The sequence below is a fragment of the Ochlerotatus camptorhynchus genome, unplaced genomic scaffold (assembly GCF_037179485.1).
Source record: "Ochlerotatus camptorhynchus isolate MF236.1 unplaced genomic scaffold, CSIRO-AGI_Acam_v1.1 ptg000222l, whole genome shotgun sequence".
Classification (NCBI taxonomy): Eukaryota; Metazoa; Arthropoda; class Insecta; order Diptera; family Culicidae; genus Ochlerotatus; species Ochlerotatus camptorhynchus.
The window spans coordinates 3768930-3794296 of record NW_027040712.1 but is presented as its reverse complement, the minus strand read 5'-3'; the positions used below and the strand labels follow the sequence as shown (position 1 = coordinate 3794296).

Below are 25367 nucleotides of genomic sequence, written 5' to 3'. Positions count from 1 at the left end.
TGGGATGAGATAAAAAAATTCGTCAATTTTGGTGCACTGTAACTATTTTATATAAGTGCTACTACATTAGCAAAAAACACTATCTTAGCGCCCCTCGGACGGACGTATGAGAGCGAGCTGTCAACTAATATATTTACTATAAAAAAAAAAAAAAAAATGAATCTTGATTTGAAAACTGAACTTTATGTTAATAAAATCGATGCAAATATCCTTGTACTCAGAAAACGAAGCTCTTTCAGATGATGTATATAAAAGGGTATGTTTTTCGCAATCAAATAATCCAATTCTCTTGACATGTATGTCAGAATTACTTAAAAGTTTTTGCCGGCATTGGTTTGAAAATCCTGACAGGATTCACTTGGAGTTGTATAGTTTTGGATGTTTTTGAGAATGCTGCTCTGAATTCTCTTTGAGTTCTTCTCAGAGATTTTTTGAAATTCCCCTTAACATTTCCTCACAATCTCCTTGGAAGTCTCGTCAGAATCACCATTAAATTTTACTTATTTGAATTCAGAATAGTGATCATAATAATCTTCTAGAATTTTTCTAAAGCTTTACTCACAAACCTTTTGAATTTATTTTCAGAATTGCTTTCTAGTCTCTTCAGAATTCTTCAAGAATACTATTTTTATCCTGTGAGTTCATCCAAGTTCAAAAGAAATCCCTAGTAGTTTTCAAGCTCAGATCTTAACTTTTCATTTTCAAACTCATGGTTCAAAAATTAATACTTTTACTACAATCTATCTCTTTCCTAAATTTGGCCTTGTAACCCATTCAGCTCAATGGCGTTGCATATAAAACTTTTCCGCGTTTCATTTTAGTTAAACGGGAACCTAGTTTCATTACAACCCATCGCTGGTTGTGAGAAGGTGATCACGCCGTGATCCACCCTTATCCGCTGACTTGCTCCTGCTTGCTGCAGGACCAAGTGCCACGCCGTCCAAAGCGGTAATGAGCAGAGGCACGACAGTAGCGCTGTTTAATATCTTTTCAGGTTCAAGCAAAACAATGTTCTTCTGAAAAAAAAAGCTTTTTGAAATTAAAAAAAAAAAATGTTTTTAAAAATAATAAAATCTTTAATGTCCCAAAATGTCCATGTCGTTTTTTTTTTTAATTTTTGTGTAAAAAAAAAACTTTTAACGTTTAAAATGTTTAAAATTATGGACACTAAAAATTGTAAAAACTCGTAGAACATTTTTTTTATAAAACATTTTTTTTCATGTAAGTTATACTCAGAAAACAATGTTTGAGTAATTTTAAATCATTTTCCGTGAAAAAAATACACAAGCAATTGTATGCACAAAAAGTTTATAATAAATTTTCTTGATCTACGATTTTTTGTCAGTTTCCAAGTGTCTATTCGAAAAATTTACATTTTTGATAAATTGAAAAAAAGTTGAAAACCTGGGATTTTTTTTTGAAAAAGGGGAAATGGATGTAATTTTGGCCTAAATGCCCCTAATTTGGGCCCATACATTAATTCAGCAATCGACTAAATTTTCAATAGTGACCAAAAAATATCTATAAGTACCGTCCCAATGACGCGTCTATCTAAAAAAAAATGATAAATATCAGATTTTTAGCGATGGGCCCAATCTTAGATCCATTGGTTAACATTGGAGCCATTTCTTCTTCTTAAATTTTTTTAAATTTTTTTTCATGAAATAAATAAAAAACAATATTTTGTTTATTTTTCTCAGAGAGACACATTTTTTCTCTACAACATTGTTTTTGACGTCATTTTGACCAGAAGCGTTTCCGTACTATAATTTTTGAAAAATTTCAAAGACGCCATGTTGAAAATTTTGCAAGATCCAAAATGGCTGAATTTTAGCAAAAATGAGAATCTTTACCCATAGCAAACAATTACGGAATGTTTCATATAAATCGAAGAAGGACGATCAATTTGTTTTCACTATTTTTCCTGGAACGGCTCATTTATGGAAGGGGTACGATGATTAGAGACCAAAAATCAACGGCTGACGAAATTTTGGCGACATTTGACGAGCACTAATGGGCTTGAGCATTTACACATCCTGTTAATGCTCGTCAAATGTTTTGATAATTCACTTTGAAATGTTTATGATCAGATTCCAATTACTGTTTGCGACCAGCTCACTAATGCATCATTTACATACTTCTCTCCGGGCATGATTTGTGAAAAACAAGTCGGAAATAATTTGCATTTCACTTGATGGCGGAAATAATCGGCAATTTGTCTATTTTCCCATCACACGCTGCTCTCTGTGGGAGGACTGCGTGCTCGATTGGTTGTTGGCAGGATTTTGGACATGATTCAAGCCACTTTATAGCTTTCCTGCCAGAAAATCAGCAGACCTTTCCGCGCCGTGGGAGGGCGGCGAATTAAATGCGAAATTGTGTTATTTTCTTTGTCATTTCACCACCATCACCCCTATTTAAGTGGGAAAGCCCGAAGGCAAACAGTCAATGAATTTCAATAAGATTATGTTCAATCAATTTGGGCTAAATTTAGGGACTTTGGTCTCCGCAAACGTTCCAATGAAGCTTGGTTGCCTTATTGCTATTAATAAATTGAAAGGTTCTGGATTGTTGAAAAAAGCTTTCAAATGACGATCAAATCTAGATTGATTTCTTTATGCTGTAGCATCCGGTCGCAGTGGTCGGTCGGGGTGACACGGATAAGGTGTGTTGAAAAGTTGATAAAGTTCCATATTTTCATTCTCCTCCGGTAAGTCGCTTAGGTACCTAATCCTTCTCAACAAATCGATCGAACCAAAGCCACCGCCGACAGAGCGATTAAAGTAAGGATTTCCTTTGAATGGCAAGTCAATTCCTAGAGAGAATGTAACACAGGACTAAACCAACGCCTTCGGCAACAATTTCGCGTTGGCAGGGTCGCGGAAAAATCGAAAATGATTGCGGTAGACTGAAAAATGATTATTAAATAATCGGTCCTTGTGAATGGCACCATGGCTCCATTCATTTTTTCCAATCTGAATAGAAAACTGCGTGGGTGAAAGAAGAATGAAAACTTGATGATAATCTTATCCTCTTTTGAATATATTGATTGCATGGGGGAAAACTTCAGTCTGAAGGATGTTTCTTTATTTGGTTACTGTAGTGGCATTCAGAATAACGCCGCAAAAAGAAACGTTTATAAATTAATGTATTTAAGTATTTTACAAGAGATCAAAAGTTTATTAAAGAAAGGGTGTTGCTGTTTAGGTTTGATTGAAACCTCTTATGTTTTTTTTAAACGGATTACTGGCTCAATATCCATTATTAATTTAATTATAAATCCTTGTAACGCGGGTGGATCTCCTTTTTGTGGTGCGTTACCGGTGTATGATCTACCACATCCAACTCTGAAAGTCGTATACTGCACGTATGAAGTAACAAAACACTTTGATTGAATGTGATGAGATGACGAGAGAAGCAAAACAATAGTTCGGTAAAGAAGAGTTGCATTATAACACCACTGCCTGGAAATGCTCTCGGCCACGTGGGGCTTTAGGTAGTGATAAGCGCACACTCTTTTGCCTGTCGATTTGAGGAAATACCTAAAATCCTCTCACCCATCAAAGTGTAAGTCAGGTATAACAATACGCATTTGATTAGCATTGTCGCATAAATGGCCCTTCGCTCAATTTCAACTTCTGTTCAATTTTCACACTGCCATACTCTAGCGGAACTATCCATCTATCTACTTCAGAACTTTATCTAGCTAATAAATTGTCGCACTAAAGCTTCATGTTGATATTAGTATAGCATTTCCTCCCAACTCTGAAAATCGTTAACTTCACGTATGAAGTAATGCCGTGGATACACTTGTATGACAAATTATGAACAAGAGCATTATTTGTATAATAAATTATGAGCACATCCATGGTCACATTTGTATAGTTTTTGTATAGTTGTTGTGTAGTGCTCATAATTATTATACAAATAATGCTCATGCTCATAGTTTGTCATCCAAGTGTGTCCGCGGCATAACAAATCACTTTGAATGTATCTGTTTATGTTATGATGGTTCATGTTATTATTAATGTTGACATATGACATTTCAAAAGTGCATTTCGAGTCATATCGACCCTAAGATGCATTGTTTTTCATATGTAATGTATTTGAATTAGCGACCGTTGGGCTGTATTAAGTCAACAACACAATTGTAAGAACATTAATTGAACCTTTTTACTGGCAATATTCTATTAACGCCCGAATTATATCACATTTATGAAAAGGACGTGATATCTTCAGGACTAGTTAATTGTAGTCTAAGAACTATTTGAACAAAATCTGCGGTTCCAATCTTCTAAACCACACGGTGGATCATATGAGGATGGGCTTGAGCAGTGTTGGGAAAATATAAAAAATCAAATCTCACCAAAACGCCATAGATCACGCTTGATTTTCGTAAACAAAAATCAACAAGCAAACAACTGCGGTTGTTTTTGCAAGCTGTGATATCGCATCAAGCTAACAAAACTCAGCAGCTGCAAATCTCATCAAACTGTGGTGAGGTTGAGTTTCATGATTTTTGCTTTACACCCGAATGCAACCGAAACTTCCATAACGGCTGGCAGCAGTCACTTCGTGTCTGCCATCGGTGAAGAGTAAAAAGAGATAGCAAACTATACTTTCTTTTTCTAAGAAAACGATGTGCAATGGAATCATTTTTGTGTCGAGTCAGAGCTTGCAAAAGAGCTTGTTAAATCAATATTAAGCATGATATTTTGTTCCAATATCACACGTGATATTGCGAGCGCATGAGAGCGGAAAAAAAATCAATTGATTGCTGGTTTTGCCAACACTGGGCTTGAGTATGATAGACCACCCGTGATTCCAAAGATCAGCTGTAATTGCACAAAAAAAAAAACCAATAGATGGCGCTTGCTAGTAGCGGTCATTCTCAATGTGAAAATGCTAGTGATCTAATATAAACTGAAATCTAATCGTACTCAGAGAATGAGTCTCTTATACTCATTCGTATGGAGCAATTTTTTAAAACCGTTGGTTACTCATGCGCTGAGTGACCTACGCTTTAAGTAATTACACCATGCGAATAAGTGAGAGTGACTCACAACTGAGAAAACGAGACTGCCTCTCTGAGTTAGTTTTGTTTTAAGTGTGTTTTGAGCAATACAGGCGCCAGTCACGTCCGAATGCAGGTCATTTAGGAAGAGGGAAGAAAATTGTTGGCCTGTTACTAGCTTTACTGGAAGCCGAGAAGTCCTCAGCATCATAGGAAGGGATGAGGGTAGGTAATAGGTGAAAATTCGTCTTGGTAAAAGATTTGTTAAATCATGTCGATGCAAAGGTTGTAAAGGAACTTGAGACTGAACCTACGATTTTCTACCCAGTAAGCAAAAATGGTTACCATTAGGCCACCAGGCCCTGGCCAAGCTGCTGTTATCTTTTATTGTCGGTATTAGTCTCATCGAAGACGATATTTTCAGAATTTTAAATCATGGAGCCTGGGATTGAACCTACGATCTGCTGCTCAGTAAGCGAACATTTTTGCTATTTAGGTAACCAAGTCCCTTCTATTTCAAAAATAATTATGAATGAGTTTAATCAAGACGGTCTTAAGGAATGCAACAAGGACTATCATAGCCTCACAAACTCCCGCAAACAAAACTACACCTTATTAACTAAACTCCACCTTGATAACGGCTACGAGTGTAATTTGAAATGTTGTTTTGGAGAGTTGATTGCGCTTATTCGGCGGTCACAGAAATAATTGCTCCATTTTTGTCGGCATAAACAAATGTGTAACACACCTCCTTAACACTATTGGTAAATCTTGGAGAAGACGAATGTGCATCGGAAATGGGAAAAGTGTACACGCTCTTTGTTGAGCACGGCAAATGAGAATAACTCAATGGCTGAGTCGAATTCGACTCAATATTGCAAAAAGTGAAGTTACTCAGTGAATGGCTAACATTTTCCTCGCTTTTCCAGGTAAAATCAACGAAAATTTAGTAGTAAACCAATAGAATGACTGACTCTCGATTTTTCTCATATTCAAGAAGATTTTCGTGGAAAATCGAGGAAAAGTTACCCACCCACCAAGTAACTCCACTTTTGCAAATTTTCAATCGAATTCGACTCAATTTAGGCTCGTTTATGTTTTTCAATGCATGCAAAAAGTTGTTCTGCAAACGCTCTGAAGAGCCTGTTAATGTTCAATATGTATATGTGAGATTATTAACCAATCAGAACCGACTGCACTCAAATCAGCTCAGCCATTTCCAAGTAAACTGAGAAAGTTCCTATTAAACAAATACCATAAACGAACAATAACACAAATAGTCGAATTCTTCCACAATGGTTTGGATGATACCCCAAATACGTGGTTAAGCAAAATAACCATAACAAATTTATTAGGGTTGCCAAGTTTGATCTCGAATTTTCACTTTTTTGTTCATATCACCGAAGCCAAATACCCGATCAAGATAAAAAGTCAATAGTGTTCTGCCATTAAGGCATTTTTTGAGTAAACATTTTCAAAATTTCACTGTATCAAGCTAAGAGTGTATATAATCACAGTAGACATTGGTTGTCAGAATAAGTTCATTTGTTTACATCATGGCTTCACCGCGCTCGAAACCAAAACGCCGGTCTATCCGCTCCTGGCAGATTTCGATCAAATTCCTGGGCAGGAATTTTATATCTCGGTTGACCGGAAGAGTGCCCCGGAAGAATGTAAAAACAAAAAGAAATTCGAAATTCGTTAAAATTTTTTAATGTTCCTTGTCAGCAATCTGCAGTTGTAGGCTGAAAAGCGAAACTTTCGTTACTTTTGGGACTATGAACCAGCAAATTTGTCGGGAGGAGAGCCTATGGAAGAGACTACTGCCTTTTCTGGAGCAGCATGCGGTGGGTTGCCTTTTCTAGCCGGACTTGGCAAGCTGTCATCACTCAAATTCCGCCAAACAGTGGTACAGCGAAAATGGTGTCACAATGGTTCCCAAGGAGATGAATCCGGCCAATACTGCGGAACTAAGGCTAATTGAGAAATACTGGTCAATTGTGAAGCACACGCTGAAGAAAAAGGGTGAAATTGAAATTGACCTGAAGGATTTCAAGCGGAAATGGATTTTGGCAGCCAAACATGTGGGAACATGGCTCGTGCAAATGATGATGGGCCGTGTACGAAGAAAAGTTCGAGCAATGGCCTATGGTAAGAAGGAAGACTGAAATAATTGTCTTACAATAAGTATAATATCTGCTTATGTATTAGAGTGGGCCATCGTTCTACGGAAAAACGCAAACTTTACCTCACCAGTCGAGTACAACCCTTTTTTGGTTCCATTTGGAGTCACAAACAACTGTCCAAAATTTGGGGACGATTGGTTGTAACTCGGCTTTCCGCATTGCGTTTGAAATTTGTATGGAAATTAGCATGGGAAAACCAACTTTTTTGCATTGAGTAGCGTTGAGTATAATCATATTACCAACTGTTGGGTACAACTAACTTACTTTTGGTTAGAAGGCTAGTGGAAAATTCCATACGAACTGCACACAAGTAAATGAAAATTACTTTGACCCGCTTAACCTACTTTTGGGTTCCTGCACTATAGTGCCGAGATGAGTGAAAGGAACTTAATTTTGGGTATTTTTTTCTAACCGTGTAGAGACCACAATTTTGCATGAACCGTGCAAATAAGTATGAAAATTCATAACAACTTTGCCAAAGAAAGTACGGTGCTAGAATGTATCTAAAAAAAGTTATAACTATTCAAATATTTGTGGTTTCAATTAAACTCAAAAAATCCCTTTTTCTGCCAACACTGCCGGTGTACCAATGGGAGTCAGATTCCAAAATTAAATAATATCGGAGTTTCTTATCTTACCGATTTGGTATGTTCAGATGAATTATTCAAAAACAATGTTAGAGATGAACTAGCCTAAGGCTAAAAATCTCTTAAATAAAGAATTAAAAAAAAAAAAATATTAAAAACAATAGCTCTATCTCATATCAATTTTTTCAAACTGAAATAACTTCGGAGTTTCTTATCTCATCGATTTGGTATGTTCAGAATGAATTATTGAAAAATATTTGCTCAATCTCATAAGCGTTGTTAGAGGGGGGAGGGCTTACTATGTGCAGTTTTTAAAACGAAAATTGTTGTAGTGTCGAATCCGTTTCCCTCCCTAGTCTTTTTGCGCAAGCGTTCTCTAATACACACCAATCGTCTATTACCGACGATATGTGCTTGTACCGCAACCACTCAGTATCGGTCGATGTGAACAAATACAGCTCGTATGTGTTCTACATCATACATGTTGGATAAGGGATGTCCAATGCAGTATGAATAGAGCAATGAGTTGTTGGCCTCACCTCCGACCACCGGGCCATAGTGATGATTTAACATCAAATTTATTTTTGGATTACGGTTAACGACTTATAGTCAATTTTATTTGTTCATACGAAAGTTAGAAGGTACTCTCAGTACTTGAGGGCCGGAAAGAATACCCCCCCCCCCTCCCATATCTAACAACGCCTATTAAATGGAGTACATGTTTTTGACTACATCTGAACATACCAACTTGACAAGATCAGAAACACCGAAGTTATTGCAGTTTGAAGCTTTACTTCCATTTATATGAGTGAGGGGGCTGGGGGTTTAGTTAGCCCCCGTCATCTCTTAATACGCCTATGAGATTGAAAAATTGTTTTTGTATAATTCATCTGAACATACTAAATCGATGAGATACGAAACTCCGAAGTTATTCCAGTTTGAAACTTTACTTCTGTTGATATGATGTCCCCCCTCCGACTACTTTTGAATATTTCATCTGAACATACCAAACCGATTAACTTCAAAATTATTTCAGTTTGGATTCTGACTTTCATTGGTACACCGGCAGTGTTGGCAGAAAGAGGGATTTTTGGCATTTAATTCGAAACATTGATCTTTGAACAGCTATAACTTTTTTTTAGGGGTATTCTAGCACAATACATCCTTGAGCGCTTGAGCAAAGTTGTTAGGCACTTCCTGAGCTATACTTTAACGCATTTAGATGCGTAGTTTGAGCAGTTTGTGGTCCCTAGTAATAAAGATGCAAAAAAGTAGGTTTTCTCATACTAATTCCCATACGAATTTCAAACCAATCGTCCCCAAATTTGGCACAGTTGTTTAAAACCCCAAATGGAACCAAAAAAATATTGTTCTGAAAAAATGATCATGATGGCCCATCCTATTATGTATAGCTGTTACATTGAACTATGAAAAATAAAACGCATTTTTAAAACCCAACAAGATTTTCGTGTTCGATTTTTTTCGTGTTCAACCTTTATGTGGCTCAGATATAAACCAAACGGAACTGGTGTCACTCAAGTGTTTGAGCAGCACTACATTTTAAAATTTAAATCATTTCATGAAAAGTTTATTAAGCTTCAGTAGTTTCAAACGATTCACTGTTTGAGTTGCATTTTTTCTTCTCTGCTCTGTCCATACTGAGCTTTACGCCAGCCCTCAACGTAGGTAATGATTTTTTAAGCGCTCGCACAGTAACGATTAGTTGAGAGTTGTCCACGTCTTATAATTTTTATCTTTGTATATGAGCATGCATGAGCATGATTGACCGCCCACGGTTTATAATTTTTATCTTTGTCAATGTCCAGGAAAGTCGAGATAATATCCAACAGGAACATTTGAAATTGAACCCGCCGTCTTCACCATAGTCTACCGTACCTTCACTGCAACTGGCTAGTCTACGGGGAGGCCCCAATTGCAATTGCATCAGACCATCCGGAAAGCATCTACCTGTTTCACCACAATAGGAAACCACTATTTTATCCCCCAAAGCTCTTCGGTAAACACCATCCGACATATTGTTTACAACAGTAATAGATGCACTCCCTTATAGAGCGGCTTGTGTTCTCGTCTTCATTAGGTCGCCTCCACCGCTAGCCAAGGAATATTCCAAAGCTGTGGTATCCCTCGTTCCCTCTGGTAATGGTGTTTACTTTTCTCATTTGGACTCCCCAAGCGTTGCGTTGGTTAGTCGTGCACGTCTTGTCCCTTAGCCGTCGGCCGTTGGTACGACCATCAGGAAGCCCCGGCCGGACGGAATATGAGATAGCAGCACAAAAAAGAAAGTTTTCCTGTTGCTTGTCTTATTTATTTATATCATTCCACTTGAGCCTTCAGACCGGAGTACCACTTCCTGATGGGTATCATAGTTTAATTATTGGGGACTTATAAAGGTACGGTGCAAACCGGCGACTGAGCGGGCAGTGCATCTCTGCGATGGGGAATAATTTCCGGAAGCAGCACCGAAGGTACGATGGAATAAATTGAAGGAAATCCTACACCCAAAGTGTAACGAGATGCAACAGGTGGCTAGCAACACGTGATCTTTTGTTTGTTGTGCAAACTGGGAAACTTTTCTTATCGAATCTGCTGCTTCCACCACCTACCTACTATGAGCGGAGCGGGCGGTTGATTGCTGGGAAATCCCTTTGAGCTACAGGTAACTGGATAAAGTTGGATCCCACTTCAAAAGTATCCATCGTAATCAACTTCCTTTGGATGTCCTGTAATTTACTGCACTTTCTGCTAGGTTGGTGAAATCTCTCCGTTGCGAAAAAAAAACAAATTTCCCAAGAAAGGTGAATGGGATTTAACCCGATTTAAAACTTTCAAGAGTTGATTGGTTCGCAGCAGAAGTATTTCTCTTAATCCTAATCTAATGACATCATTTCCAATTTGTCTGCCCATTGAGATTTCTGAGGAACGTTGACGGCACTTAGGGAATTATGGGAATGCTCAATCCCTCTTTTTAATTTTCTTCGATATCTCAGCCAGTTTTGTTCAAATTCAACCCTTTTGCCAATCACATCAACGAATGGTTACTAAGTCACAGTTCAAGGATCATATCAGTAGATGAATATTATGTTTAAAGATGTTTAAACCATTTTTCTGAATTGTGGAAAACGGACCAGGTATCCGCACCATAGGGAGACTTGATCCCTTATATTTCACTTGATTTTTGCACAGCAATAGTTTCATAGCAGTAATTTTATGCTTTAAAAAAAAGTTGAAAACTGGATCTAACCACCTAGGGTGATATTTGACCCTGCCTATATTACTTCCAAAAATCCATCATTTGACAGCAAATTCCACAACAATGAAAAATAGCATTTTTGTGCATTCCCCTTTTTGCAGTCATAATGGGTGCCTTGGACCACAATGGCATAATCTAAGTTTGTTCTGAAAGTCCCGAGTTATGGCTTTGATTCAAGTCTCCCTACCTAGGTCGTAGCAAGTCTCCCCACTAGGTGAATTTTGACATAGGACTACGTCTTTAATTTCTATACTGGGGTACACTTTGTGAAAACCGAAAATGGACCATGAAACAAAATTATGAAAGATTTTGAACATTAATAACTCAGCTGCCCCTGGATATATTTCAATAATTTTATCACCAATCGATCAGAAATATGTCTACGCATCAAAAATAAATACTTTCAACTGATGATTTTCAACAAGGAACTATTGAAAAAGTGTAATGTCAAGCATTATCTAAAGTACAAATAAAAAGTTATAATTTTTTCACTGTTTCAAATCAAAAACGGAAAGAGTTAAGATAATAGATGATCGATCAATTAAAAGAACTAGATTTTCTTCACATTTGTTCCGTGCCCTAGCGGTCCTACGTCAAGCTCCCGTTCAGACCCTTCTCCTTTTTTTCTTTTGAATTCTATAAAATTAAATATTTAATTAATTCATGATTACCTGTTGGAAGGTATGATATTAACCATACGTAAAGCATTTTTGACATTGATAGACCGAACATTTTTCCACGAGACTCGAAAAGCCTTTAACCCGTTAAAACAACGAATAGTTTTTTTGTAAACAAAGTAAAGATATTTCAGATATATTCTTATTGAAATAATGAATAGTAAGTGTAGAATACATAACACATCGAGCGCATCATCATGAAAATAATTGCCACGGACCATGTCTCCGACACACAGACACAATCAGGCTAAGGCCTTGTTGTCCTCTGCTGTCCGAAGAAGTCGTCTCCACTCTACTCGATCCATGGCCACAGTTCGCCAGCCTCGTAGTCTGCGAAGGGTCCGCAGGTCACCTTCTACTTGGTCGATCCACCTTGCCCGCTGCGCGCCTCTTCTTCTTGTTCCTGTTGGGTCGCTTTCTAGAACCATTTTCACTGGGTCGTCGTGCGGCATTCTTACGACGTGCCCAGCCCACCGTAGTCGCCCAATTTTTGCAATGTGGACGATGGATGGTTCTCCCAGCAGCTGGTGCAATTCATGGTTCATTCGCCTCCTCCACGTTCCGTCATCCATCTGCACTCCACCGTAGATGGTACGCAACACCTTCCGTTCGAAAACACCAAGGGCGCGTTGGTCCTCCACGAGCATAGTCCAGGTCTCGTGGCCGTAAAGGACCACCGGTCTAATCAGCGTCTTGTAGACAGTCAACTTCGTGCGGCGGCGAATTTTATTCGACCGGAGCGTCCTCCGGAGTCCAAAGTAGGCACGATTCCCTGCCATAATGCGTCTTTGAATTTCTCTGCTGGTATCATTTTCGGCGGTCACCAGTGAGCCCAAATACACGAACTCATCGACCACCTCGATTTCGTCACCGTCAATCTGAACTCGGGGTGGGAGGCTAACATTGTCTTCCCTAGAACCTCTTGCTTTCATATATTTTGTCTTTGATGCGTTGATGGCAAGTCCAATCCGTCTAGCTTCAGCCTTCAGTCTGATGTACGTTTCCGCCATCATCTCAAAGTTCCGTGCCATAATGTCAATGTCATCGGCGAAACCAAGGAGCTGGATGGACTTCCTGAATATCGTGCCACTCGTGTCTATCCCAGCTCTTCTGATCACACCTTCTAACGCGATGTTGAACAGCAGACACGAAAGTCCATCACCCTGCCGTAACCCCCTTCGAGATTCAAAGGGACTCGAGAGTGTCCCCGATACTCGAACAACGCACGTCACTCGATCCATCGTCGCCTTGACCAATCGCGTCAGTTTATCCGGAAATCCGTACTCGTGCATAATCTGCCATAGCTGATCTCGATCGATTGTGTCGTATGCGGATTTGAAATCGATGAACAAATGATGTGTGGGCACGTTGTATTCGCGGCATTTCTGCAGAACCTGCCGAATCGCGAAAATTTGGTCCGTGGTAGCGCGGGCACCCATGAATCCCGCCTGGTATTGCCCCACGAACTCTCTTGCATATGGTGACAGACGGCGGCATAGAATTTGGGAGAGTACCTTGTAGGCGGCGCTCAGCAGTGTGATCGCGCGGTAGTTGCAGCAATCCAACTTGTCGCCCTTTTTGTAGATTGGGCATACGACACCTTCCATCCACTCCTCCGGTAATATCTCCTCCTCCCAAATCTTGGCAATTACCCAGTGCAGCGCTCTAGCCAGTGCTTCACCACCGTATTTCAATAGCTCACTTGGTAGTGGATCTACACCAGTTGCTTTGTTGTTCTTCAGCCGACCGATCTCCTCCTCAACTTCTTGAAGATCAGGGGCCGGTAGCCTGTCGTCTTCTGCGCGTGCTCCAAGGTCTGTTGCCGTGCCACCTTCGTTTTCTGCTGCTTCACCGTTGAGGTGCTCGTCATAGTACTGCTTCCACCTCTCAATCACCTCACACTCGTTCGTGAGAAGGTTACCGTCCTTGCACATATCGGCTTGCGGCACGTAGCCTTTGCGCGAACTATTTAGCTTCTCGTAGAACTTCCGTGTGTCGTTTACGCGGTACAGATTTTCCATCGCCTCGCGATCTCGATCTTCCTGCTGACGCTTCTTCCTTCGGAAAACCGAGTTTTGTCTGTTCCGCGCTTGTCTGTATCGCTCCACATTCAATCTCGTGCGGTGTTGCAGCATTCTCGCCCGTGCTGCATTCTTCTCCTCTACTAACAGTTTGCATTCGCCGTCAAACCAGTCATTTCTTCGGTCCGGGATTGCAGTACCTAGTGCCGCTACAGCAGTACTACCTATGGCTGAACGGATGTCCCTCCAGCCATCTTCAAGAGAAGCTGCGCCAAGCTGCGCCAAGCTGCTCTTCCGTGGGTAGTGCAACTTCCAGCTGCTGCGCGTAGTCCTGGGCAACTCCGGTGTCCCGTAGTTGCTCAATGTTGGGTCGTGGCGTTCGACTTCGACGTGTGTTATGCACCGTCGAGAGTTTTGAGCGCATGCATACTGCAACTAGGTAGTGGTCCGAATCTATGTTCGCACTGCGGTACGTGCGGACGTTGATAATGTCGGAGAAGAATTTCCCGTCGATTAGAACGTGATCGATTTGGTTTTCTGTGTGTTGGTCAGGTGATCTCCAGGTGGCTTTGTGGATATCCTTGCGGGGGAAAAAGGTACTTCGAACTACCATACCCCGGGAGGCTGCAAAGTTCACGCATCGTTGGCCGTTGTCGTTCGATACGGCATGCAGGCTGTTTGGCCCGATTGCCGGTCTATACATTGCCTCCCGTCCTACCTGAGCGTTCATGTCGCCGATGACGATTTTGACGTCCCGTTGCGAACAGCCGTCGTACACCTGCTCCAGCTGCGCATAGAACGCTTCTTTCTCGTCGTCGGGTCTCCCTTCGTGTGGGCAGTGCACGTTGATGATGCTGTAGTTGAAGAAACGGCCCTTAATCCTCAACTTGCACATCCTCGCGTTGATCGGCTGCCAACCAATCACGCGTTGGCGCATCTTACCCAGCACTACAAAGCCGGTTCCCAGCTCGTTGGTGGTGCCACAGCTCTGGTAGAAAGTAGCCGCTCGATGCCCGCTTTTCCATACCTTTTGTCCCGTCCAGCAAAGTTCCTGCAGTGCTACGACTTCGAAGTTGCGTGGTTGAAGTTCGTCATAGATTAACCTATCGCAACCCGGGAAGCCGAGCGATTTGCAGTTCCATGTTCCGAGTTTCCAATCGTAGTCCTTATTTCGTCGCGTAGGTCTGTGCCGATTGTTCCGATCCGTATTTCTTTCTTCGGTATTTGCAACTTTGTTTTTTTTTCCAGGGCGGCTTGTTGGGCCTGCCCCAACCCCCTGTCTCGCCGGGGGACCATCGTGCACAGCTCTGTTTAGAGTCCCACGCTGGCACTAGGACGGTGATCAGCCGCTCCTAACATGGAGAACAGACGCCGTTTTGAGCCGCACCTCCATGGTGAGTAGACGCTCAGGTTTGGTGAAGCATTTCCTCTATCACCGTACTATGGTTACCACGCCAGTGTTCGCGTCGCACCTCTTCACTTTGCTATTGCCGGACTGGCAACATTGCCCAGGCTACGCCAACCAGCTGTGTCCATGTTTCAGCTGGTAGTCTTTTGTTATCATATGACTCGAGGAGGCGTGAAGTAGGAACTTGTGAGGACCAGGGCTAGGTATTCCGCTCCTTCCAGGTTGTCAACTCACCATTTTGTAGCCATGTCTCCACCCGGATCAATTAACCCCCACCCTCCCCTACAGATTGTTTTGTTTCAAGTCTCAGCTGCAGTGACGAGTGCATAATTTATTTTTATATTTTCAATTTTGCTTTCAGATGACAATGAAGACTCGGAAAAGGCTATGTCAGATGACAGTTTACTGGACAATATGCTACAACAAGGTGCTTCCAAGTAAGTAGCAAAACTGTGAACGTGATTGTTTATGTTAAGTGATTAAAACATCAAATTGAAGCGCGGGTTGCCAGCGAACCAGGAAAACCGGGATATAACCGGGAATTTGAAATGTAACCGGGGAAATAAATAAACCTTATCATACGAACAAATTTTCATGCCACAATTTAAAAAAAAGCTAATAAAACACAGCAAACCTTTACCAAAAGAATAACTTTCTATTTTTGCTGCATAGTTTCCATTAGTTTCCCGTCTTATTTTTTAGAATTTGGTCATTCAGCAATATTTCAAATTGATATTTTGCCCTATGCCAATTTCCGATGTAAAGTGCATTGAATTTTAAAGAAAACATTGAAGATGCTGGATGTGAAAAATACCAAAAAATCTTGATGATAATTAATAGAAAATTCCGAATATAATTCCAAAAGCATCACGAAACGAATTTCTAGAAAATTTTAAGGAAACTGGAAGGAAGCAAAATAGCAGAATAATTTAAAGAGGTCCAAGATAATTCTGAATACAATTGAAAGACAATTCTGAAGGTAAATGTTTGGGAAGTCAAAAGAGAATTAGAGTGATTTTTGAATAAAATTATAGCAGGAATCTTCAATTCCTACAAAATGCTTTAAAATTCAAAGAAAATCTAAAGATAAATTAAACGTTTTTTTATGGATCTACAGAGAATTTCTAAACTGCTATAAATATTTGTTTTAGGGACTCTCGCAGAGAATCTCAATCGTATTTTAAAAGAAGTCTGAAACAAATGCTGGGAAAAGATTCAAAAGGGAATGTTTGAGTATATTCTAATAAGATCTTGAAAAAACAAGTCCAAATTAGACCCAAGAAAAATGCTGCTGTCTTTGTAATGACCCACATAACCTAGTGATCTTGCAACTGTCGGCTTTATATTTAATTTTAATGTTTATCGCACAACCAGAAAAAATTCCAAAATTACAGGCAAAAATCGAGAAAACCAGAAAATATGCTAATCAAAATTCGTTGGTTACGTATAGGAACTTTTCAGAATTCCAAAATCCCAGAATTAAAAGAATGAAGTCTCAGCTATTTGAATTATTTCAAGTTCGGCGTTTTAAATATTTTTTTATAGTTTTGGAATATCCGGCATATTTAACTTTAAATGAAACACCTTAAACCATGAAGATATTTCTAAATCCTGGATCATACAATTTACTAAGCATGAAATCTTTAAAAATCTAAACCTCGAGATTTAAATTTTTTCCCAAACCAATCAACTCTCTAATAAGGAAAATCCCAAAGGTAGATTTTTCTCCTTTAGTTTACTTAAATCTTTGGTTTTTATTAGTTAGGTAGGTTCCGATGCAACACATTGTAGTTTAATTTTTATACCTGTGATCTTGACTTTTATACCTAGGGGATGAGTACTTAAGGGGGTTAGATTTTGATAAGTTCTTTAGTGGGAATGACACTGATGAAGACTACACATTGTAATCGATATACGTATCTGTCATGTATACCAAAATTAATTAAGTGGAATTAAATGGAAGATAGCCTTTTTTTTGCTGTTTTATGCACGTTGTATTCTTCTGAAATTCCCATGGAATTACCATAAGAAGTTCATCTCAGAATTCCTATTAATTCTTTGAAATTCTCCTCATAATTTCCTAGGAAATTTCTTTTAAATTTGTTAAAATTATCACCGAAACATCGTTAGAATACTCGTTCAACGTTTTATTAGAACTATCCTTGGAATTCAGAATTCAATTTTCGTTGGAATTACCTTAAAAATTTCTTTAAAACTCTTATGAATTTTTCAGTATTATTTTTCCTCAAAATGAAAACTTCAAATTAAATTTATTTAAATGCATACATGTTTGAAAATAAAGATTCAGAAAACCTATGTCGCTTTATTCCTTAGAATTTTATAATATGTTATACTATTTTCACTAAGTAGTCAGAACTTATACTACCAAGAACATAAATAACTGAAGGGTACACACGATACTGACTTAGCTCAGTCGGTAATGGTGCTGCTACGAAACAAGTCTATGCTGGAGGAAGCTGGGTTCGATTCCGATTTCGATTTTCCGGGGTGGAACATTTCTCGACTTCTCGACTTACTTGGATGTATGATTGTACACACATAGAAAGCTCTCAATTAAAATGTGGAATCGCTTCAAAAACACTAAGTTGAGAGCAGGTAAACAGCTAATATGCTATGAGCTTGAAATAAAATGTATTTTTAAGTAATGAAAACATTAGTCGCGTATTGGTATTTGAAGTCGCGGATTTCTTTATAAGAAATCGCGGATTTCGTGTATCAAATTTTGAAGATCTTGCTACAGCCCTGTATTTAAAACCCGCCATTACCGAGCGTGGAAAGCTGGATACCTTTCCCTATTATCGTCAGGAGGGAGTTCTTGAGCGCTTATTTTTTGCATCATATTTCAGAGCTTCGAATGGTCAACATCGAGCGCTCAAGTACTTCCCCAACTAGCATTCGGTTTTGTTATGGATTTGAAGTGGTTTAAATATAAGGCTTATAGTGGACTTGGAGACCCTTATTAAACCTGAAATGTTGCTTGGGTTTGTTTATGCCCTGACAATAATAGCTAAAGATTTGGCCGACACTTTCATTTTCCCTATAGAATATGAAGGAAATAAAACAAAGCTAAGGCCTGCCTTGATCGATATTGTCAATGAATTTTTGGATAGATATGGCAACATGATAGATATGAGAGAAGGGTGTACTGAATTGTTCAAAATAAACGGATACAAAATCGTGTTTTCATGCCGACAAGACATGGCTGTTAGTATAATTTCCAATTAGGTTAACGAATGTTTCATTGTATCGATGTTTAAGCAACCACCAATTACAAACGATTTAACATGATTGGTGTTTATCGTCTACCTAGTTATCGCTTCTCCAAGTTTTAAAACAAGCTCGAGTAAAAATTTACTAGTATTGCAAAGTACAAGTGTGTATTTTTGGATGGAGATATGAATGTTCCTATCAATCGTCCATCAAATAAGGTTGTCAAAGTCACACGTGCTTTGAGAGGCAAGATACTTGAACACGTAGTTTTCAGTACACACTGAGATAATTATTCCTACAAATTTCATAAACTACATCGTATGAACGTATGCAAATACGAGCCTGAATCAATTTCATAATTATCTTATGTTTTCATACTCCATCTATAGCATTCATAATTTGATACAACAAAAGGTATACGAAAAACATTAAAATTTCATAAACACATCGTATGAATTATTTTGGTTCCGCTTACGGCAAAAAATCATACGATGATCGTATGAAATTTATTTAAACAGTGCAAATCAAAACAACAACAAAACACAAGATGGCGGATCCAGCTTCAAGACGTGGCGCAAGGCTCCGTAAACCTGTAAGTAAATTTAATTCATATTGTTTCATTGTAGTTTAAAACTTATTTACATTTGTAGACAGTTAAGCAAGCTGCTGTGGACGGGTAAGTGTCAGATATATGTTTTGTTTTTGTGTTGATAATTTAATACAACAGTCAATTTTTTTGAACAGGAATCGGACACGAGTACAAACAAAACTACTCGCAAAATCGTAAGTATAAAGTTTTCAGTTGGCTCGTTATTTTTCACAGTACTGAAGGTAATCCAGCCCCGAGCTAAAAGCCTCCCTAATAAAGAAAACCTAACCTAACTTTACAATTTTTGTTTAAAGAAATTGGAACCACCATCAATATCCAAATCAGCTTTTCTTCCTGCCACAGCTTCAATAATTCAACTGAGATCTTCTATTCCAGCTGTGTTCTAGCAAACAGGGTTGACAGAAAATTACGCTAAAGTGCTGCAGAAAAGAAAGACACTGAAGTCCTTGGAAAATGTAGGGCAAAACAAACAACAAAATTTCTTAAAAAATTTAAACTAATCGGTTTCATTTTCAATCCTCAGCTACCACAAATTGACGAACTGGAAAACCGTTTAAAGCTGCTACTCCAGCTAGCAAAACTGTATCTATTGCTGCAGCTCCACCTTTCCCAATAGCATCAGGGTCGACGACAGTTACCACAGTTACAGAAAACACGAGCTGCCTCGGAGTCTTAATTTAATATATATAATATAATAAATATAATAAATAATTGCTTGGTTTAACGGCTTTCTCAGTCTTAATATCACTCTAAAGACTACGATTTAATATGCCCGACGCTTCAGTCATAGGTTTTAGTTCATTGTCTATGGCCGAAACGTCGGGCAGATTAAATCGTTGTCGTTAGAGTGAGATTAAGACTTAGAAAGCCGTTAAACTAAGCAAATCACTCAAGTACTAGTCGTCACCATCACTAATAAAGTAATTAATTAACTCAAACTATATTTTTCATCCATATCCTTTATGAGTTTCATACGAAATGACAAATGAAATTGTTCGTAATATCCTATGATAGCTATTGTTCGTTTAGATTGAGATTCATAGTTATTTGCATGAAAAATCATACGATGGCTGATTGACAAAAAACTGACAGTTCTTCATAGTTCGGTCGTATGAAATTCAACATAAAATCTTGTCGCAAAAAATCATACGATATTTCTATGAAATTTGTTTGATTAATAATCTCAGTGCAGAAATGGCCTGCTCAAATACCAACGAAACCATCCAAACAGACGCCAGTGATCATTCCATGATAGTGACATCTTTAATATTATAGTATCTTCAGAAAAATAAACTCAACTATTAACGAAGCGAATCATCAGCCATAATCAATTGAATGAACGTTTTTCCATCGCTCTAAGTACTAGTACTGAGTGACTCACTGTTAATGATAAGGTACGTTGTATTGCGTTGCGTTTGTAACGGAGTAATTAGTAGATTGCTTACTGGCAACTGTCATGTATCTACTTTAACGTTATCATTCTGATTGCTTAAGGAAAATTATTTGGGAGTGAACAGCTCTCCAATCAACGTTCAGAACAAGAAAAGCATGACAATTACCATTGCCGGCCACGCCCATCTTCTCCGTTACGGGGAAAGGAAAGATATTGTTGATGTAAAATCTACTTAACGGGAGGTCGGTGACCCTCCGACGCCCCCATAGATGCTACGGAGTTGGAAATTTTCTCAGCTACAACTTTGTTGAGGTCCACTTTTTGTTAAAATGTAAGGAACAAAAGTTATTGATGATTCAAGTCACTAATGTCTTATGACTATGCTCAATCAGCTGTTCAGCAGGCAACATTGGTGTTTCTGATGGATAGAATAGAGCACTAAAATCATGTCATGTCATGGCTACTATGTCACACTGCAGAATACAGTGTTGCTCACAAAACAGCTGCTTGATCATGCGAAAAGATTATCAATCTCTTAAACAATTGATAGCTATTCAAACCGACCTTTGGCTAAAAACTGATCATCTGCAAAGTTGTAGCTGAGATAATTTCCAATAAGAATAGTTATAGAACTACTTAATAGTGTAACATGGCAAATTACTTGAAGATAATAAACAAAAAGTTAGGTTTTCCGATAGTAATTTCCATTTAAACTTTAAATGGTTTCTGCCATGTCAGTTTCATACCAAATGAGTTCAAATTTTGGGAGTATAATGAAGACCAGTTTTGGAAGCTTTTGAACATGAGCGAAAATTTCAAAATTTGCATCAGTCTGCTGCCCATGGATGACCTTGGATGTATGGAAAATGATGAGAGAGAGAGAGAACCTTTTATATCCAAGATCTCCTAGTCAAAGAGGCTACAACAAATAAAAGACCGAAGCAAAAGTGACTATTCCCAAGATCTTAGCAATTGATGGATGAACTTTTGGGGCGCAAAGTCATAGCGCTGTGCAGTTTCGTTGAAAATCGAAGATAAAGAGGGATCTCATGACATGCAAGTCAGCAACATGTTCAACGATTTCTTTTACAGCATTGGTGAGAATTAAAGCCAATGGAAATAAAAGCGACAAGGTTATATGGAAACCGGTTTCCTTTGAAAAAGTTATTCTATTGATTTAGAATCTAAAAGTCAACAAATCTGCCGGACCAGACAATAAAGTTTGAATACAAAAAAATCCGGACACGAAAATCTTGGTGGGGTTTAAAAATGCGTTTTATTTTTCATAGTCCAATGTAACAGCTATGGTATTAGGTATTAGGTATTATGCAAAAAAGGCAGTAGTCTCTTCCGTAGTCACTCCTCCTGGTAAATTTGCTGGGTCATGGTTCCAGAAGTAACGAAAGTTTCGCTTTTCAACCCCAAACTACAGATTGCTTACCAGACAAGGAATTTTTTGGGGAATTTCGACTTCTTTTTGATTTTACATTCTTCCATGGCACGCTTCTTGTCAACCGAGGTCGTTTCGAGCGTGCAGGATTGAATCACGACGTGCTTGCCCTGGTTAAGGCATGATATAAACAAATGAACTTATCCTGACAACTAATGCCTACTGTGATTCTTTACACTCTTAGATTGATTCAGTGAAATTTTGAAAAAAAAATCTGAAAAAATGCTTTTTCCGAGCGGGAGAAAATAATTAATAAATTTCCTACCTAATTCTGATCTGATACCAACATTTACTGTTGATCAGCATGACAAGAGATAAAATACCAAAAATTTGCATGCAAAATGTTTGTAAATGACAAACAATTATATTTGGATAGCAAAAAAATGCCTGTGTAGTATTCTTTTGGTATTGCATTTGCAAAATTTGGTATTGGAATGGTATTGGTGGAACATTTTTTCGGTATTATTTTTTTGGTATGTCTCTTCTTATGTTAGGCTCATCCATACCAATTTAAGGTATCGAGATATTCGTTCCTGCTCGGGTAGTGGCACCGTTTTTAATGTGTCCGTATTTTTTCGTGTTCAACCTTTATATCAGCGACAATAATTAAAAACCATCATCTAGCATTTGCAAACATACATCAACATCAACATGAAATTATCGATCTGTTCAAGGCAAACCTCAACACCTTAAGCTTGATATCTTGCGCTGATGCGTAAATTGACACCAATGCAAGTCTGGTTACGTATGGTAGCAACCCAGCTCTCGGTAAATCCTTACGACGTCCTCAGCTGGGCTTCGGTCTTGTAGAACACCAGCTCTCTGTCAGGTAACTTAGACTGCCGCTTAGAAGCCGCAGGGCACCCCGTCGATCTTGTTTTCCGTGCTGAGCACCAATGCTACTAACGCCAGGGAGGCAGCTCCCACACCTGGACCCTACTTATCAACTCATGAATCAGGGATCAAAGGCTTTACTTCCCCGAAGGAAGGTGTGATCAGAGCTGTTATGCTTAAGAACACCTCGGTGGCGCTGACTGGGATTGAACCCAGACCTGCTGGGGTGAGAGGCAATCACGCTTACCACTATACCACCGGCACCGCTGCTGGTTGGTTAACTATATGCTATAGCATATTTAAAAATCATTACTCGCATTAAGTGCTACAAAATATGCCTACAAATATATTTACATCAATTTTCAAATGACCAATACCGAAAAAACGGTATTTTCACATGACAGTACCGGTATTTCGGTATAAAAAAATCACCCGATATTACTGGTTATTTGTTTAATTATCACCCTATTTTTTTAAAATTTTCGCCCCATTATCAATATATCTACCCCATTTTCAATGCAGCTCACCTGCAATACGGTGTACTCTATAGAAGGTGAAATATTCTGATAAATGACACTTGCAGGGCTGGAAGTGGGTATGTGATGTAATAGTAGTTACTTTAGTGGCTTAAATAACGAAAATATTGACCAAATAGTGACTTTTTAACAATAAAAAAGTTATTAATAGTGACATTTGTTGTGATATGTTGCTTGTGACATGTATCCAACCTCACAACGTAAAGAACGTTGTGTACCTGGGTATGCGAGACAAGGACGTGGCCGACACCATTGCTTCAGCCCATCATTTGAAACATATTGAAAGTAAGGGGAAAAAGTTTCCATTACCCATCTACGTCGAGAGCAGTGCTGTTGACGTACGGATTCACGATCTCCCGTCGGATATGGATAATGTGGTTATCGTTGACCATATGCGCCAGTATGGTGAGATAATTGCAATCAGAAGTGAAGTTTGGAAAAGCTACTTTCCAGGCTTCATTAATGGAGTTCGCGTCGTAAGGATGAAGCTTAATCATCCGATTCCCTCTTACATTACTGTGGACGACGAAATGACTTTGGTGTCATACAAAAACCAAGTCAAAACTTGCCGTCACTGTGACCGAAAATCTCACCCGAAACCACGTTGCTCCGAAGTGGCAACAGCGGTAGCAGCAGCAAAAAACAGAATTCTCAATCGGAGATGGGGAAAAATGACACCAGCAGCGATAAAAATCACAGCAACAGTAACATCAACAACAACACGAAGACCAACGGCAATAGCAAGCTTGCGGACGCAGCTAAAGATAAGCAGTGGCCTTCTCTTCCTAAACCGGCAACTGATGCAGATCTACACATAAACAATAGAGCAGTGATGAACAAGCGACAAAGGTCCGTCGAATCGGAAACAACAATCAACCATACGAAAAAAGTTAACACGAACGAACCAACTTCCAGTGATAATTGCAGCCTGACCACCGTGAGTTATATTTGTCCCTACACGCAGCGACCATACAAGATCCCGTCGTTTGAGTGGATTGAAGATGAACAGCAGAAACGTGCTTTGATCGAGGATTACAAGCAGAAAGTGGATGCTTTGTACCTAGTGCAGCAAAATGAACGAGACAAAAATATTTGAATTGTTTTTTTTTATGATACTTGGCTCCGTTGAGTCTTTCTAGACATATGAGCCTTAGAAATAAACAGATTGAAAAAAAAAGTACCACTTGGTTGCCCATCGTTCTGCTGGCACCTTTTTTTTATTAATTTTTTTTATAAGGCTCAACCGAATTAACTTTACAGAGCCGAGGATTCTTAAACTATAGTCAAATATTATAAATTAACAATATGGTTCACTCTTCTATTATCCCCAAGACACGATTTTTCCCGACACTAGCGGCTCTAGTGACGCGAAAGGTGTACTCAATTAATAATGTTTTGTTGTTTTTGACATCATCCTTATCCAGAGGGCCAGTCACTTTCGAATATATGGGAATGGTAGGAAACCATTTGGAAATGCATGAACATTTTCAGTTTTTTTTTCATTATCGTCTTTATGAGCAGTTTGGCAGTTGTCACAAATGACATCAAGATGCCTAGCCAGAGTAAATTTTGTTCTGAATAGTTTTCAATCCGACAAGTAGGCTTATTCATATTGGGCTATTCCGCTTTTCGCGCTGCCGTTCCGCTTCCGCGTAATAAATAATAAAGCGGAATGAAACGATGCAAAATGGCAAGCAGAACCAAAACAAAACCGCAAATAAGACTACCAGAAACTCAAATTTCTAATGGTCATAGGGTTACAAGAAGTTCAAAATAAAAATAAACCCCGTTAATATGCACGAAGTGTCATTCAGATTAGTGGGGGTCCACAGTATTGTAGGATATTTGGACACCGCAAAAATCTCCCTTTTATACCTGCACCACACGCTATTTCAAAACTACCCAAATTTGGGTAGAATCCACCCAGATCCGTAAAATTGAACCTACCCAAAAATGGGTAAACTGTGTTGGGAGTGACAAGTTGACAAACGAACAACATTGACATAAATCCGATCGACAACCGGTGGAAACTAACGATTTTAAATTGATTCACTACTTGTATAGCCTATTGGTCCCAAGCAAATCGATTAAAGTACCCTATTCTAGTCGAAATTCTAGTACTACACTATGTTTGTTTTGATTCTGTATG

At 38.9% G+C, this 25367-nt stretch overlaps 1 protein-coding gene across 1 annotated transcript in view; it reads left to right on the top strand.

Annotated features, from left to right (window-relative positions):
• Positions 1-25367, top strand: part of LOC135703914 (U8-agatoxin-Ao1a-like) — a 91876-nt gene that overhangs the window by 51550 nt on the left and 14959 nt on the right. The window contains exon 2 of the mRNA XM_065225283.1: positions 15526-15601. Coding sequence (XP_065081355.1) covers positions 15526-15601 — 76 coding nt within the window. The remainder of the gene's footprint in view (positions 1-15525; positions 15602-25367) is intronic.